The following is a 14,792-nucleotide window of genomic DNA, read 5'->3' as shown; positions in this document are numbered from 1 at the left end:
CGGCGGGCCCGGCCCGAGCAGCGGCACCGCGCCGCTTCTCACGGGGCAGCGGGGCCGAAAGCAGCTTCCTGGAAGCGGGCGCAGGGCTCCGCAGCCCCGCGGTTGTGCCACCCGCCCGCCAGCGGTTCTGTGCGGGATTCTAATCCTCGTCCCAGCACCGCAAGTATCTGCCGACCCCGAGCCGGGGACTCTTTAACTTCCACACGCGGGTCCGAGGGGAAGAAACGAGCCCACCCCCGGCCCAGGTTTTCTTGCGCTGCTCATAGAGCTTCCTTCCCCCTTACACAGCCACTTCCTCGCTTTCCTTTTTCCCCTCTCCGCAATTGCTGCTTACAGCAGACGTGAAGACATGAGCATTACTTGTTAAAACCAGCTTTCCAGGGCATTTAGTTTCCTGAAGAACCAATATACACTCCCCCTTCTTCTTTTAGGGACAGACTAAAGGATGAGAAGTCATGTTGCGTAAGAGGACAGAGAACGTAAAGGGAAAGCCGCAATAGCTGCTTGGAACCAACTTCAGTGAGTTACAGCAGTAATTTCATTACTGCATAAACTCCGTGGCTAGCTGTGTCCCTAACCTTCCAGTGCTGAGCATTGCTTCTTGAAAACTCTCACCTGCTTGTACTCCTTCAAAATTCTGTCAATCAGCCACAAACTTTGTGTGTACCATACTCCCATGACCAAAGCAAGCACTTCTGTTTACAAAGTACCAGTTTAAATATTTCCAGAGGCCCAAGGGACGGCTTTGAAAGAGATGCAAACTATTGCCTCCACATATATTTCACACTAGAGCTCATGGCCAAAAAAACATCAGTTGAGTGAAAAAAATACACTCTTTTACTTCAGCTGTCAGTGGCACTACAGGCAAACAGTAAACAGGGAGCTGCTTGTATTCTCTCTGTCTGCTCAGATGACTTTTTTCAAAACCATGTTACAACATCAGGAACAGGTGACAAAACAACTCAGCAAAAGGGCCCAGAAAGGAAATGTATTTACAGTTTGAAGTATAAACACCACAGAACAGTACAGCCCAGATCTATAATTAGGAAGCGGATCACACAGTTGTTTGGTTCAACTGCAGTTTGTGCTGGTTGACTGATTGGTATTGATACCGCAGAGAAAAGATTAGGCATGTTGTGTAAACCTGTAGCTGGAATGTACAAAGTACTGTGTGTGACAAACACAACCATAGCCTTAAAGAAAAATAAATGAAAGAGGAACAAATGAAAAAATTCAAACATACTGCTAAGAAAAAGGAATCTCCACAGTGTAAGAAGAGACACAACCACTTCTGCAAATGTAGTGGCACAATCTCAACCAGGCAGTAAATGAGCAGGTGCTTTAGGGCAGGTCCTTTAGAAAAACCTGTGCCAAGCTGGCATGCGAAGCATGAAGCATCATAAAATCAAAAGATTCTTTGCAGGATAAGAGATGAACAGATCTTCTGCAACAAGCAGCTTTGACATTAAAACACATGGCAGAGCAAGATAAAGCACAGGTGTCACAAAGGCTGCATACAAGGCTTGAGCAGGGGAAGAATTTAAGTTGCACAGTTTGGGTGCCAGATTAAATATGAAATTTTTTGGATGTCAAGTGCAATTTCAGTGTCGATGTAAAAGAAGCCCTTGCAACACAGACACAGTGTTAATATTGACAAATCTTTTCTTCTCACCACTCCTATCCTTGGCTGTATTTTTGCTGTGCATTGAGTTTCAACATTTCATGGTCAATGAATTTCACTTGAATTTCCATTCCTGTGCTTTACCAAGCTCACCATTTCCCTGGGAATGGGCTAGAAAACAAATAATGGTAAGGAAAAATATTCCTGAGTTTCTACACTTTTTCTTAATAATGATCCATTAAATCTTAAAGTCCTTTTCATTCAAATGCTGTCTCTTCTTTTCAAAATGACGTATTTCCAGTCTTATACGAGGCAGTGATCTGCAACAGTGTCATTATTGCTTAATTTCAATCCTTCCCCTCCCTTGGAGAAATGTTCTTCTATAGTGACAAACCCATCTCTCCTTTGTTCACTTCGGCAGAGAGACAAAAGGAGACTGCCTCGGGGTGACAGGATAGCATATGTGCAGCAGCTCCTGTATTTATGGCTGTATTTCCCACAACTCACAAACCAAAATAACAACCTTTCCCACAGTGCAATTAAGGACTACATGTACAGCAGGAGAACACACAGTAAGCCTGACTACAAAAAAATAAATACAGGAGCCAGAAAGAAGGACCAGAACCACATTTTCTTAGTATAAGATTTTTTCATATATTACAAAATTACAGTTTCAATAAAGAGGTAGAAAAATAGGAAATTATTTGAAAGAGCTTGCAAAATACAAGCACTTCTTCAAAAGGCATTAATTACCCAAACTACTACACATAAATGATCCAAACATTCAGTAGACTACTGGGACAGTCCCAATCAATATACTGAACACAGAGGTTGAAAAAAATGGAAAAGTATGTTTTTACTAAAAGGTCAAATCTCAAACTGGTGAAAGCCAGGTCTCAGTTACCATTCTGGAATCCAGCTTCACTTGTGTCAGTATCATGTTCCTTAGGTAAGGCAAATGGAGAAAGGAGAAAAAAAAAAAAGAAAAAAAGAATTTTAATAAAAGGGCAGGAATGTCAGATTTTTCTCTTAACTAGACTATTTGAGAAACAGGAACACTTGCTAGTAGAAACACTTGATCTGCCAATAAGTTCCACACAGACTCTGAAGCATCAAATTTAATATAATTAATTATTTCAACACGGTACTGCTTGTGAGTAACAAGGGTTTCACATCTACACTGGAGCACTAGCAAGCACTGTGGACATTCATGAGGGCATACTGCTGTTACACAACACACCATTAATGAACTGCATTTAGCTGAAATTACCAAAACTACACTTGCATGTATTAATTCTCTGTCCTGTTTTCAACTGGGAGAGAGTTAATTTTTCTTCTTAGTAGCTAGAATAGTACTGTGTTTCAGATTCAGTATGGGATTTGGTATGAGAATAATGTTGATAATACCTGATGTTTTTAGCTGTTGCTAAGAAATCAAGGACTTTTCAACTTCCCATGTCCTACCAGTGCTCAGCTACACAAGCAACCAGAGCAATGGGCTGAAACTGGCCAATGGAATATTCCATATCCATGATGTCATGCTCAGTCTATAGATGAGGGTTGGCCAGGAAGCTGCTCTCTCTCTCTTCCACGATTGCAATTTCTAGATTTTCTCTCCTCTGGGATTGCTAGCTAGGAATGGGATGGGCATTGGTCAATGGGTGGTGAGCAACTGCACTGTGCATCACTTGTTTGGATGTTCTATCACTATCATTGTTATTATTTTAATTTTATTTCAATTATTAAATTGTTTTCATCTCAACCTATGAGTCTCCTAACCTCTAACCCTCTAATTCTCTCCCCCATCCCCTGGGCAGGGAAGGGTGAGCGAGTGGCTGCGTGGTGTCTGGCTGACAACCAGGTTTAAACCACAACATCCCCCAATCAAAATAAATGAGAGACTAAAATTGAGTGCTACACATACACAGATTAACAGTCATAAGTACTCTGGATCACACTTCACTGGTCTAACAACAAATGTTTTAACACATCAACATACCTCTTGCTGTGACAAGTGTAGCTGCTATAAAGATACAACCAGCATCAGTGCTGATACTACCAACCATTCATTTGTAATTCTGTTATTAAAAATACCTGATTCAGTTTCTTAAACTCAACCACTTGGAAGAAGATGTGCTCCAGGATATGTTTGGCATCTTGCTTCTCCTTTGGGAGTTTACTTGTTACTCCTAGGATATCACCGCATTTTCGTATGTAAAACTCCAGGTCATCATCAGAACCTAAAGAAGCATCCCAGAGAAGGTGGCAGTTGAATATCACACATACCCGTATCAGCTGGGCAAAAATGTACTACCAATCTCCACTTGTTGTTGGTATTCTGGGAGGTTAAGTCCTATAACTAAGTTCAGTAGACTAGCCATGATACATTCTTGCAGCTAGTACTTCTCAAAATTTTTAGATTTAAAGACCTGAACATTTTAACTTCAAAGGACAAAAAGATGTGAAATAAATCAGCAAGAGTGTGCAAAGTAATTTATGCATGATACAGGAAACAGCAGGCAGAAACATAATAAAATGTCGTGTAACAAGCCAAATAAAATGTCATGGTACATAAAGTCCTGTTATCAGTTTCCAAGGCCTTCCAATTTCTTGGCCCAGGATGAGAGCAGTGGATTTTCATAAACAAGGCCTATGTTTTAAAATTAAATATAACAACAATTTTCCTCCAAAAACTTGGGACTTTATATATAAATGTGTAAATAATCAGTCTGCTCTGCTTACATTTGTTTGTAATCTCTGCAAGACGAGCTTTCTCAGAGGAAAAAGTTTCATCCAAGTCAAACAGCTCCAGAGGGGGAGGAGGCAATTCCCTGAAAGCAGGTGGAAAAACCTTGAAGAGAAGAATTAGCATGATTTATTGCCAAATATTTTTCTTATACTTTACAGATCTCTAAGACAATAGTTTTAGACTTAGATTGGATTTCAAGAAACCTTTTATATAGTCAAAAGCAACTCCAAAGACCACAGTACAAAGGTACACCTTTAAAATTCTATTTATATGTTGTAAAAAAAGTGAATGTTCCAGTTTAGTCACAAGTATGCCAGAATTATCACCTAGCATCACAACTAGACATACTGCATTTGCAGTTTTAGTTTTGGTCCATGAGATCCAGGTGACAGCTGAGACAGCTGAAGTACTGAGCTCGCTGTAATAGCTCATCTTAGAAACATACTCACATTAATTCTGGTAAGAATGTTTTCTTCTTCATTCAGTCACCACCTACGCCACAAGTTGTACTTGTGTTTTTAAAGAGCAGCACATGAGACACTACTTCCAGTTGCAACCCTGCAGCTGTAAAGATCCCAGTAATGTTTTCTCAGTGGCCAAGGTGAAGAAGGATGGAGCCATGATGGCAAAATTCAAAGATACTCAAAGATGACCACTTTTCAAAATAAGTTTGACACCGCCATAGCTCACGTTGTTGCTGCCAGCCCAAATCTCTGCTGGTAAAAGTTTGGCCAGTCCTTGCTGTATAAAAGACCAACATTCCGCTTTCTACTTCTCCAAAGGGTATGGGGATGGAAGAAGAGAGAGCCAGACTGGCTCCTCCCCTGGCAGCCGTCAGTACATTACTTACACCACCGCTGCTTTCTGCAATACTACATTCTGTTTCACAGCGAAGGCTGAACCAGCACCTCACAGGACTGGGAGCAGCTACTCAGCTAAAGGCTTTATACACACAAGGCCTTCTGCTATAGTGCCAGGTGCTACATTTTCAATCTCTGTTGATAAACATCAGAAGTGCAAATAAGTGTTCTTTGCTAAAAGATGGTCCCTGTCTTTTAAAAAAAAAAAACAACCAAAAAAAACCCCGAACTATGGAAGTGACACACAGAGGTTTTACATGAAACATAAAGGTTGTCCATGCACTGTATGAGCAAGGAGAGTACTCACAGCTGGCTGGAGGACAGGTAGTGGAGTCTCAAACTGAGGCTGAATGAGTTGAAGGGGTTCATGTTTCACATTCAGCTGTTCATAAGCTCTGCAGCACAGAAGAAGACAAAGTATGAGAGAAGAAATGATAAAACATCCATTTCCACTCGCAGACTATAGAGATGAATTTTTATGAAGAGACCAAGGTCAACATTATGCACAGTCATAGCGTAAGAAAAACAGCATGTCTAATTTAAGGACCCCAGAGAACTATGTATCAGTAATAACCGACTTCTATAGCAAGCAAATCAGTTAAAATTATGACAGAGAACAATAGGTGGATATATAAGATGATAAAAAAGGAAGTCACACCTCACTTCTTCAAGCAACTTTTAAAGGGATGGAAGTGAATGAAGAAAAAGTGATTCAGTTCAAAGAGAGCAGACTTGGGATTTCACAGAAAGTTTTTCAAGAAGTCCATAACCAGAAGCTACTTAAAAAAAAATTATTTTTTATGAGATCAGAAGGGAGATTCCACTATGAATTCACATCTAGTGAAACCACAACAGTGGTTTCATGGAATCTGTGTTAAGCCTGTCACTATTCAACATGTTCATACAAGATCCGGGTTAACAGATGATTTAAGAGGAACAAAGTTGCTAGTGATACAAAAAGTGGTAAAACTGAGCAGCAGATAAACCTCAAGACACAATTACTGGGAAATGCAAAGACGAATGAAATGCAGGTTTAGTAAATGCCAAGTAATTCAGAAGTGGTAAAACAACCAGCTCTCAGTTATCACTCCAGAAAATGCCCAACATCACTGCAGACAGCTCTACCAACTGCTCACTGAACAAACAGTAGTCAGAAAAAAAAGGAAAAAACAACATCAGAAAGTACAGCTAAGACAAGAATCAAGAGAAAACATCACTGTCACACTGTACAAATCAATCTTCTGGTACATCCATTTTCAGAATGCTGTCTACAGCTCAGTCCCTTCCGCTCTTAAGCAGACACAGTTAAGCACAAACAGAAAATGCAGAATACAGAATGGTTAAAATAAGTAAATAAATCACAGCTGCTGACTTGATAACTGAAGGGAGGGCAGTTGTATCCAGCTGGTAAAGGGATGTATCAAACAGCTTTGTGAAGTCTCTTGGGTTCTCATCTCCTTCTTGCAGACACACTCGCAGCTGCTCAGACAGTGCGGCTGTATCTGGGAGCAGGGTATAGTCTGAAATCTGAACAACACACCAATACACACACCTATGATTTTAAAAGACCAACCCATTTACATAGTCTAGTTTATATCTCACCTAAAATCTCATCTAGAAATAATTATTTCACTCTTTACCAGGTATGACCCTTTGCAGTGCAGTTACTACATTAGTAAACTGTGCAAACTCTATTCTCTCAGCTACTCGCCACACGGACATTGCACCTGGATTTCTGTTGTTCTTTTTATGCACACAGAGATTAGAATTTTATCACATATGGTATTTCCAAATAAAAATAACGTTTGTATACATTAGTGAAAAAAACAACTAAAATTGATATAGAGGTTGATCCCTACTCACATACAGAAAATCTGCCTTCACTTCCTGTGTGTTCCTCTAGGCTGAGGACTCAGAGCGAAGTGCAGACTTACTAAGCTGGAGCAGCAAATGATCTCATAAATATGGGTAAATTGGAAAGAGACTTTCACAAATGAAATCTAAAAATGAGTAGCAGTCTAAGTCTGAGAGATACCATTATTATTTATGCCTAATCCATCTATTCGATCTTAGACCCTGTATAAAGGGTCTGAAACAACAACAGCATCCATCTAGCCATTAACCTTTTTGTGCTATATACACAGTTTGACAAAAGTGGTGCTGTTATGCCACACTAATATTCACCTTCTGTGATGCTTCTCTCTTACCTCAGGGTCTTCCATATCCATCTGGTTTAAATGGATATCTGATGTTGTGAGCCACTGGAAAAGCACATCCTGCAGAAGGGCAAAAATTAATTGATTTCTGGAAGGCCCAAGTAATCTTATATTAAGCTTAAAAATTTGCATTAAATCTATTAAATAACATAGCATGAAAAGGAAAAAAATATGGGTAACAAATGAAAGAATATCTAGGGATAAAATACAAACTTTTTGTATTCACATATGGAAGCAATGTGCCATGGCAGTGAGCATACTCTGTATGAGGTGCATACTTTCAGGAACACCTCAGGAGGAAACTTCCCTTCCTACACATAACAAAGTTAAATACCCCACTTTGGAAAGTGCATTATGATCTCCAGGTATCAGAAGCTATATGTGCAAAGGTTTATTATTAATCAGTAGCCATAATCAAGTACTAAAGAAACTAAGAAAAAGTAGTAAACAAAAAACCCCCCTACTTAATATTTAAATATTAGTAAAAATAAAGTGGTGGACAGAAGTAGAAAAAGCTTTTCAGAGTCCTGTAACATAAACTATATGCTTAAAAACTCATTCCTGTTAGTTGTGCTCTAACAAATTCCTGGGGACATTCCTGGGTTAGAATCTCCATACTGAATCCATTTCATAGCTGCCTTGCTCTAAGATGAAGCTAGTGAGCTTGGACCGCTTTGCAAGTGCTGTGAAGATCCACTAAGGTGTTTTTTCAATAAAACCAAACCAAAACATACTTACCATGATCTTACTGTTTTCTTCTTTATCTAAATACTGATCGCTGAACATGTGGGAAGATCCCAGCGCTGCCATCTTGCCACCTTGACTCTATCAACACAGAATACAATACAGCAAAAAGCCTTCCAAATCACAGTTTGAGAGACAACTGTTAATGCTGTCTAATTACAAAGTGATTTAAAGAAATAGGAAATTTTTGAGTAAGTAGTGGCAAAAAGCAAGTTTCAAACTTCACAAGCTCACAAGACTGCAGCAGCATTGTAAGTGTATGTTTTTAAGGCTCATAAATTTTTTTAAAATACTGATCTGTATTTCATAAGAGTAGACAGACAATTGTCTGGCAATCAAAAAAATAACAGTATCATCTTCAAAAGCTGCACCAAGGTTATTTTGGAGAAAAAGAACATTCTCTTTTCAATCAAGTATAAAAGAATTAAGTGAAATGAACACATTATAAACTTTCTGCAACCTATTCTTTAGTGTTCAGAATGTAACCTAGAGGCCAGTGACATGTGTGCACGTTACTACAGCACATATTCATGTCAGGTAATGAGAGAAAAGTTTGGTAATTTTATTATTTGTGAGATAAAATGAAAAATACACAGGTCATCATATTTTAATTTAGCTAAACATGCATGAAAATGCATTTGTAAAACATATTTGGAATTCTTCTCTAAGATTACCCCTCAATCCTTCCACAGGGACATATATAAGAAATAGTAAGTTTTCAACAGAAAGAGAAACCCTGTAACACTCTCTGCACCGACTGTGAAACTCAGAGCATAATACAACCATGAATACTGCTGTAACTAATTTCAAGACATATCAAACAAAGCTCCAGTTTGTTTAACAAATTTCTGATGTTTCATACTTCTCGTTCTGCAAGATTTTAACCTGAGTTCTACATGCTTTACCCACAATAGCATAACTGGTTAGTAACCTCTGCTCTTACCTTCCATTCCTTCACTTTCTGTTTCTATTCTTTACAGTATCTATTTTTCATTCCAAGAGATTTTGTTTTCCTTCTACCAAGTTTCTCTGCTTGAGACAACCTCTGTCTCTGGCTTCATCTTCTACCCTTGTATCTGTAACTTCCTTGATCCAGACAGGAAAAATTATGCCATCTATTTGACATTCATGTCATAGTATTAGAACAAACAAAGAACTATCAGTTCCAGCTGTCAGAGAAGGGGAAGAGCACCTTTGGCCATAGGCTTGCCAAACTGGTGAAGAGGGCTTTAAACTAAAGCTGCTGGGCCAGGGAAACCTCAACCCATCCCACTCCTACCAGTCTGATACCAGCACCAGCAATAGATACCCAGAGCCTGGAGAGGAATCACAGATCAGCAGGAGAGCACCTGGAGGGCAGCACAAAGGAATTCCAGCCACTCCAGCCAGTAAGTCGGGTTCATCAGGGCCTCTATGCAAACGCACATAGCGTGGTGAATAAACAAGAGGAGCTGGAGATGTTCACACGCCTGCAGGGCTACGATCTTCTTGGCATCACGGAGATGTGGTGGGATGGCTCCTCGCTGGAGTGTGGGGATGGAAGGACACAGGCTCTTTAGGAAGGACAGGCAGGGGAGATGAGGAGGGGGGTCACCTCTATGTCAGTGACCAGCTGGAGTGCAGGGACCTCTGCTTGGGGATGGATGAGGACCTGTCTGAGAGCTTATGGGTCAGGATTAAAGGGAGGGCAGGGAGAGATGTTATAGTGGGCTCTGCTAGAGGCCATCTGACCAGGAAGATCGAGTGGATGAGGCTCTCGATAGACCCAGAGGAGCAGCCTCACATTCACAAGCCCAGGACCTCAACAACCCCAGTATCTGTTGGAGGGACAACACAGCGGGTCACAAGCAATCCAGGAGGTTCCTGGAATGAGTTGATAAATTCCTTCTCCAAGTGGTAGAGGAGCCAACAAGGAGAGGTGCAATGCTGGACCTTGTTCTCACCAACAAGGAGAGGCTGATGGGGACTGTGAAGCTCAAGAGCAGCCTTGGCTGCAGGGACCATGACACGGTGGAGTTCAAGATCCTTACAGCAGCAAGGAGGTTGCACAGCAAGGTCCCTACCACAGACTTCAGGAGAGCAGACTTTGGCCTCTTCAGGGATCTGCTTGGCAGAGTGGCATGGGATAAAGCCCTGGAGGGAAGAGGGGCCCAAGAAATCTAGTTCACATTCAAGAATCACATCCTCCAAGATCAGGACCATACTTTCCCAACAAAGATATCAAAAAAAACACAGTAGTGTTAGAAACTCATCTACACAGTAAAAATGTGTTCATGTGTTTACATTCACTAACTATATTAATCCTTTGTTAGTAGCCATCAACTACTACTAGACTGCTGAATTTTTGTTTATAAATTAACAGGGCTGGATGGGTAAGATATTATATAAAAAGATCTACTGGTTCCAAGGTGACAGTCCTCTCCCTTAACTCAACAGGGCATATTTATGAAGATAACAATAATCTTACTTACTATATGATCACTAAAACAGTGAATAACTAAAAATATCCATCTATCAACTGAAGAAGTATATAATCTGTGCTGACCATCAAATTAATTCTCCCCTGAACTCCATGAAAGACATTTTCCATCAAAGGAGGCAGGAGTCACTGGGTTCATCTGGAGTTTGCAGATGCATCAAGAAATAGAAGTGGGTTTGTGAGTACTCCCAGAAAAAGCACTCACAATTTTTATGTGGGGTAGGGGGAGAATGCATGGTTTTTTACACGCAGAATCATACCTCATGCTGATAGAAAGCAAGAATAGGCCTGTTGAGTGGGAAGCAGACAGATCCTGTTGACAGAATAGCCACTGCTGGTTTCATCACATTCAGTGTGGCACCAAATGGATACACAAACGTGAGAGATCTGCAGAAAAACACAGAAACTCTGTAAGTACCTGCATGTATTGGGTAGGCTAGACATACTTATGAAACTCAGTCTGAATGTCTAAAGTGTAATTGTGCACTGGTGGTGGAATGCTTTCAAACATTTCTATCACTGTATCAACATTTCAGTCTCTTTCTAAAAGTTTTTCCAGGCTGACAATTTGTCTTAAGTAAGGAAGAACACTCTTGATCTCTGTTTGCACACTCCTGTATCTGAGAGAAGGGCAGAGGTATTTAATGCACAGATGAATATATATTCTGGAACAAAACTACATAAAATGTTTTTACACTAGATTTTTCCTTGTAATCAACTGCATGGTCATTTGTTAGTCTAAAAATAGCTGCGAGGAAGAGTACCACCATTTATAGTTGTTTATAGAAAAGCTGTATTCGTCTCAATGCCTTTTCACTCCTCTGCAGTACAGAGGAATGGAAAGCTAAAAATTGCATTAAGTGTTTCACCCTGGATTAAGACTCTTTAAAAAGATGCCTGCAGTGACTACCTACCATCTAGAGGTTATTCATACATACATTGTTTAATCAAATTCACATCCACAGACTAGGGGCAAAAAAAAATTTGGTAGGAGAGTAATAATTTCTTTCAAAACTTATCACTCCTGCTCTTTCATGGGTTATCAAGCACTACTAAACAGATTCTCCTTTCCAGATGTAACCTTGAGGAGCAAGAAGCTGACATGAGAAATGTATTAGAAAACTTCAAGAAAAGAATATACTCCTGCTAGATTACAACTTGCTAATTCCAAGTTTTCCTAAATAGTTTCACATCAGCCTCCTCAAAGGAAAACACTTACTGTGAGTCATGTCCATCTTCATCTGTTGTCTCAAGCACTGTTTTTCTTGCAGCTTCACTGATTCCCCTACAAGATAGTAAAAAGCAAAACTTACTGAAAACAATACGGATTATAAGAGTTAATGTAAAGATTTATATACTCCAAATATTTACCTATTCAAAACTCCATCAGAGATAAGTGCTTCTTTTGGGTGGTGGTACTTGTAATATACATTTCGTACTACAGCATCTTGAAGAAAGGAAAAAATAAAAGAAATTTACATCTTAGCTGATCAGCGTGCTAGAAATTGTAATGAAAAGTGAGTTTAGCCCTTGGATTCCCTGAGTGTTTGCTTCTAACACCACAAAGCTGGCATGTGGCTCCCAAAAGAATTCAAGTCAGCCTTCACTACCATTTCCTTTTGGACATACAGATTTAGAAAAGGAATATATTTGTAAGTTCAAATAAAAATATGAAAAATAAGCACATCCACGTATCTTCTGCAAAGCAGAAGAGGCAAAAGGATGATACATATTCTTTTAACTGGATTAAGTTTTGCAAGCTCAAAAGTGTGATGAATTGAGTATTGTTGATGCAAAAAAAAGCACAGTCTAGAAATGCCACCAAAGATCCTAAAAATATTTTACCTACACTGAGACACAGTTGTTTTGGTGGGGTTTTTTGTTGGGTTTTTTTGTTTGTGTGGTTTTTTTTTTTTTTACATTGGCAGTACAAAACCTAATGATGTCATTTTATTGGTCAGCTAAAGAAAAGTGCCACTGCTCATTCAGGGTGAGCATGAAATGATCCAATCCACTAGAAGGCATGGAAAAATGTTTTAAATTACAGGCTTTTTAAGCAAGAAGTGTCACTAGAATTAATTTTTGTTACTAAATACCATTAAAACTAAAAACTACAGCAAAGGAATAGAGATAGCTACGTTTTTGTCAAGATACTCTGTGCATGGAGAGCCCTGAGTGTGTTCCAGTATTACACCACTGTGTGCATGTAGATTTCGAGAAAAAAACACCTCATAGACCAAAAGGTATTTTGTGACAGGGATCTGCTTGACTTATATCTACAAAGGCTGAACCTGCACTTTAGATTTTGCTGAAAATAGATGAATAAAAGGTATCACTGAGACCTATTACCATTATTGAAAACGATCCCATATTCTTCTAACAAAAAGTTAATGTTTGTGCCATATCGGGACTCCCCGCCTTCTCTTAGCATCACCAGGATGGCTCCACCATCCTCCAGGAATTTCTTCAGAACTGAAAACTAGAAGACAACAAAGATGCACAAAAAATACATGTGAAAGAAGGTACACACAAAACTGCAGGAGGTTATACTGAGATGAGGGAAGGTGAATGATTGTGACTACTTGCAATGAATTTGATCCTATGAGAAAAGCATTAAAATTTTCATTTGTGTAAATTCATTTAAAGAACTACTATTCAAAAATCTTCTGTGCTGTTCTTTTCTATTACACATTAAGGAAATCTTAAAACATAACCAATTTGCAAACAATTATTGACTTCTTACCTCAGCAGCACTGAACTTTTCTCTTGGCCCTGCTGTAATCCACAATTTTACCCCAAACAGTTTCTCAGAAGTGATCTCATCTTTTAAGCTATGAATAGATTAATAAATATGTGTTATTCTTTGATATAGTCCTAAACCACAACTTTTTTCTTTGTTTTTCTTAAAAGGTCTGGCAAATAAACACAAAGCAAATCACTCCAGTCACTTCACGTCCTTTTATCTGGGTTTAAAGTTGACATCTCAAGCAAACTAATCCTTACAAATATCAGCCCAGTAAACAGTAAAGCCCCTCTAAGAAGGTACTGTGGTAGATCCGGGACTGGTATAAACCACCACAGCTGCTATTAAACTTCGCTCCTGCTTATTCTTTTTTTTTTATTTTCCTCTAGACACATTCTGTAATGGATAGGCAATACCATATGTACAACGGCTGGTTTCTTTTTATCCCAAGTTCTCAGTCAAGAAGACTCAAAGGAGTTGAGTTTCATCCTTAAGATTCAGGCTCTCTCTCTTCTATAGGTAAGATAGAAGCTCCGAAGACAGTTTACGCACAGCATCCGGCAGTGAAGCTACAGCTAACGCCACAGCAACCAGTGCAGAAAGGAGATCCTGACTTACGATACACATTCCCAGCGAGCACTCGGGTATTCAGCGTGGCCCAGCCGCAAGTTTCAGGCTGTCCCTAGGGCCTGGAGGTGCCGCGGGCTCCCAGCGGCGAGGCGGAGGCAGCCCGGCCGCCCCGCTCCGAGCGAGAAGCCTCTCCCGACCCGGCTGCAGAAACCCCCGCGGGCCTCGGGCCCCGCCTGCCGCAGGCCCTCGTACCACAGGACCGCAGCTCCGAAAAACAGTTCCTGAGCGCGCTGCGCCTCACCTCTGTATCTTCCAGTTACCGCGGAGCCTTTTCCGCAGGGATTTGTAGCTGCTGGCGAGGGTGAAGGTCTCCCCTTTGGAGGCGTTGAAGACGATGGCGTTCCGCAGGCCCGTCTCCATAGGGTCGCCCGGGGCTGCTGCAGGCCGCCAGCTCTCGGGGCGTGAGGCGACCCTCCAGCGCCCCTGCTCCCCACCGGGCCCCCGGGGATGGGGGGTGCGGGGGGGTCCCCCTGAGCGGGGCCGGCGGCCGTCACCCCCCTACCCCGGCGCGGGCCGCCTAGCAACGCGGTGCGCATGCGCGGAGCGCAGCTGCGTGCGCCATTCCGGGAGGGGGGGGCACGGGCCCGCCCAAACATCCCCCTCCTTCATTAGCCTAAGGTCGGGACTTCCTAGTTAATTAGGAAAAAAAATGTCTCGGTGACTCTCTTCATGCAGGCGAGGGCAGGGGTACCGCCGCTCTCAGGCACAGAATAAGCCCACCCCCGCCCTCCATCCCTTACACACAGACAG

The 14,792-nt window shown here is 41.0% G+C and overlaps 1 protein-coding gene across 1 annotated transcript; it reads right to left on the bottom strand.

Moving 5' to 3' along the window:
- Nucleotides 1-2,452: 2,452 nt before the first annotated feature.
- Nucleotides 2,453-14,562, bottom strand: IFT52 (intraflagellar transport 52). Its single transcript, XM_026862072.1, has 13 exons — nucleotides 14,284-14,562; nucleotides 13,413-13,500; nucleotides 13,019-13,148; nucleotides 12,041-12,116; nucleotides 11,889-11,954; nucleotides 10,930-11,056; nucleotides 8,185-8,271; nucleotides 7,438-7,506; nucleotides 6,603-6,757; nucleotides 5,538-5,625; nucleotides 4,364-4,472; nucleotides 3,716-3,861; nucleotides 2,453-2,565 (listed from the first exon to the last, which is right to left on the bottom strand). The coding sequence occupies exons 1-13, from the start codon at nucleotides 14,400-14,402 to the stop codon at nucleotides 2,518-2,520; spliced, it is 1,308 nt and encodes a 435-aa protein (XP_026717873.1). The 5' UTR covers nucleotides 14,403-14,562; the 3' UTR covers nucleotides 2,453-2,517.
- Nucleotides 14,563-14,792: the final 230 nt, after the last annotated feature.

Source organism: Athene cunicularia (assembly GCF_003259725.1).
Source record: "Athene cunicularia isolate RWA chromosome 20 unlocalized genomic scaffold, athCun1 chr20_part1, whole genome shotgun sequence".
NCBI classification, from domain to species: Eukaryota; Metazoa; Chordata; class Aves; order Strigiformes; family Strigidae; genus Athene; species Athene cunicularia.
Note: the sequence above shows the minus strand (reverse complement) of the source record. Positions and strands in the feature narration are given on the sequence as shown.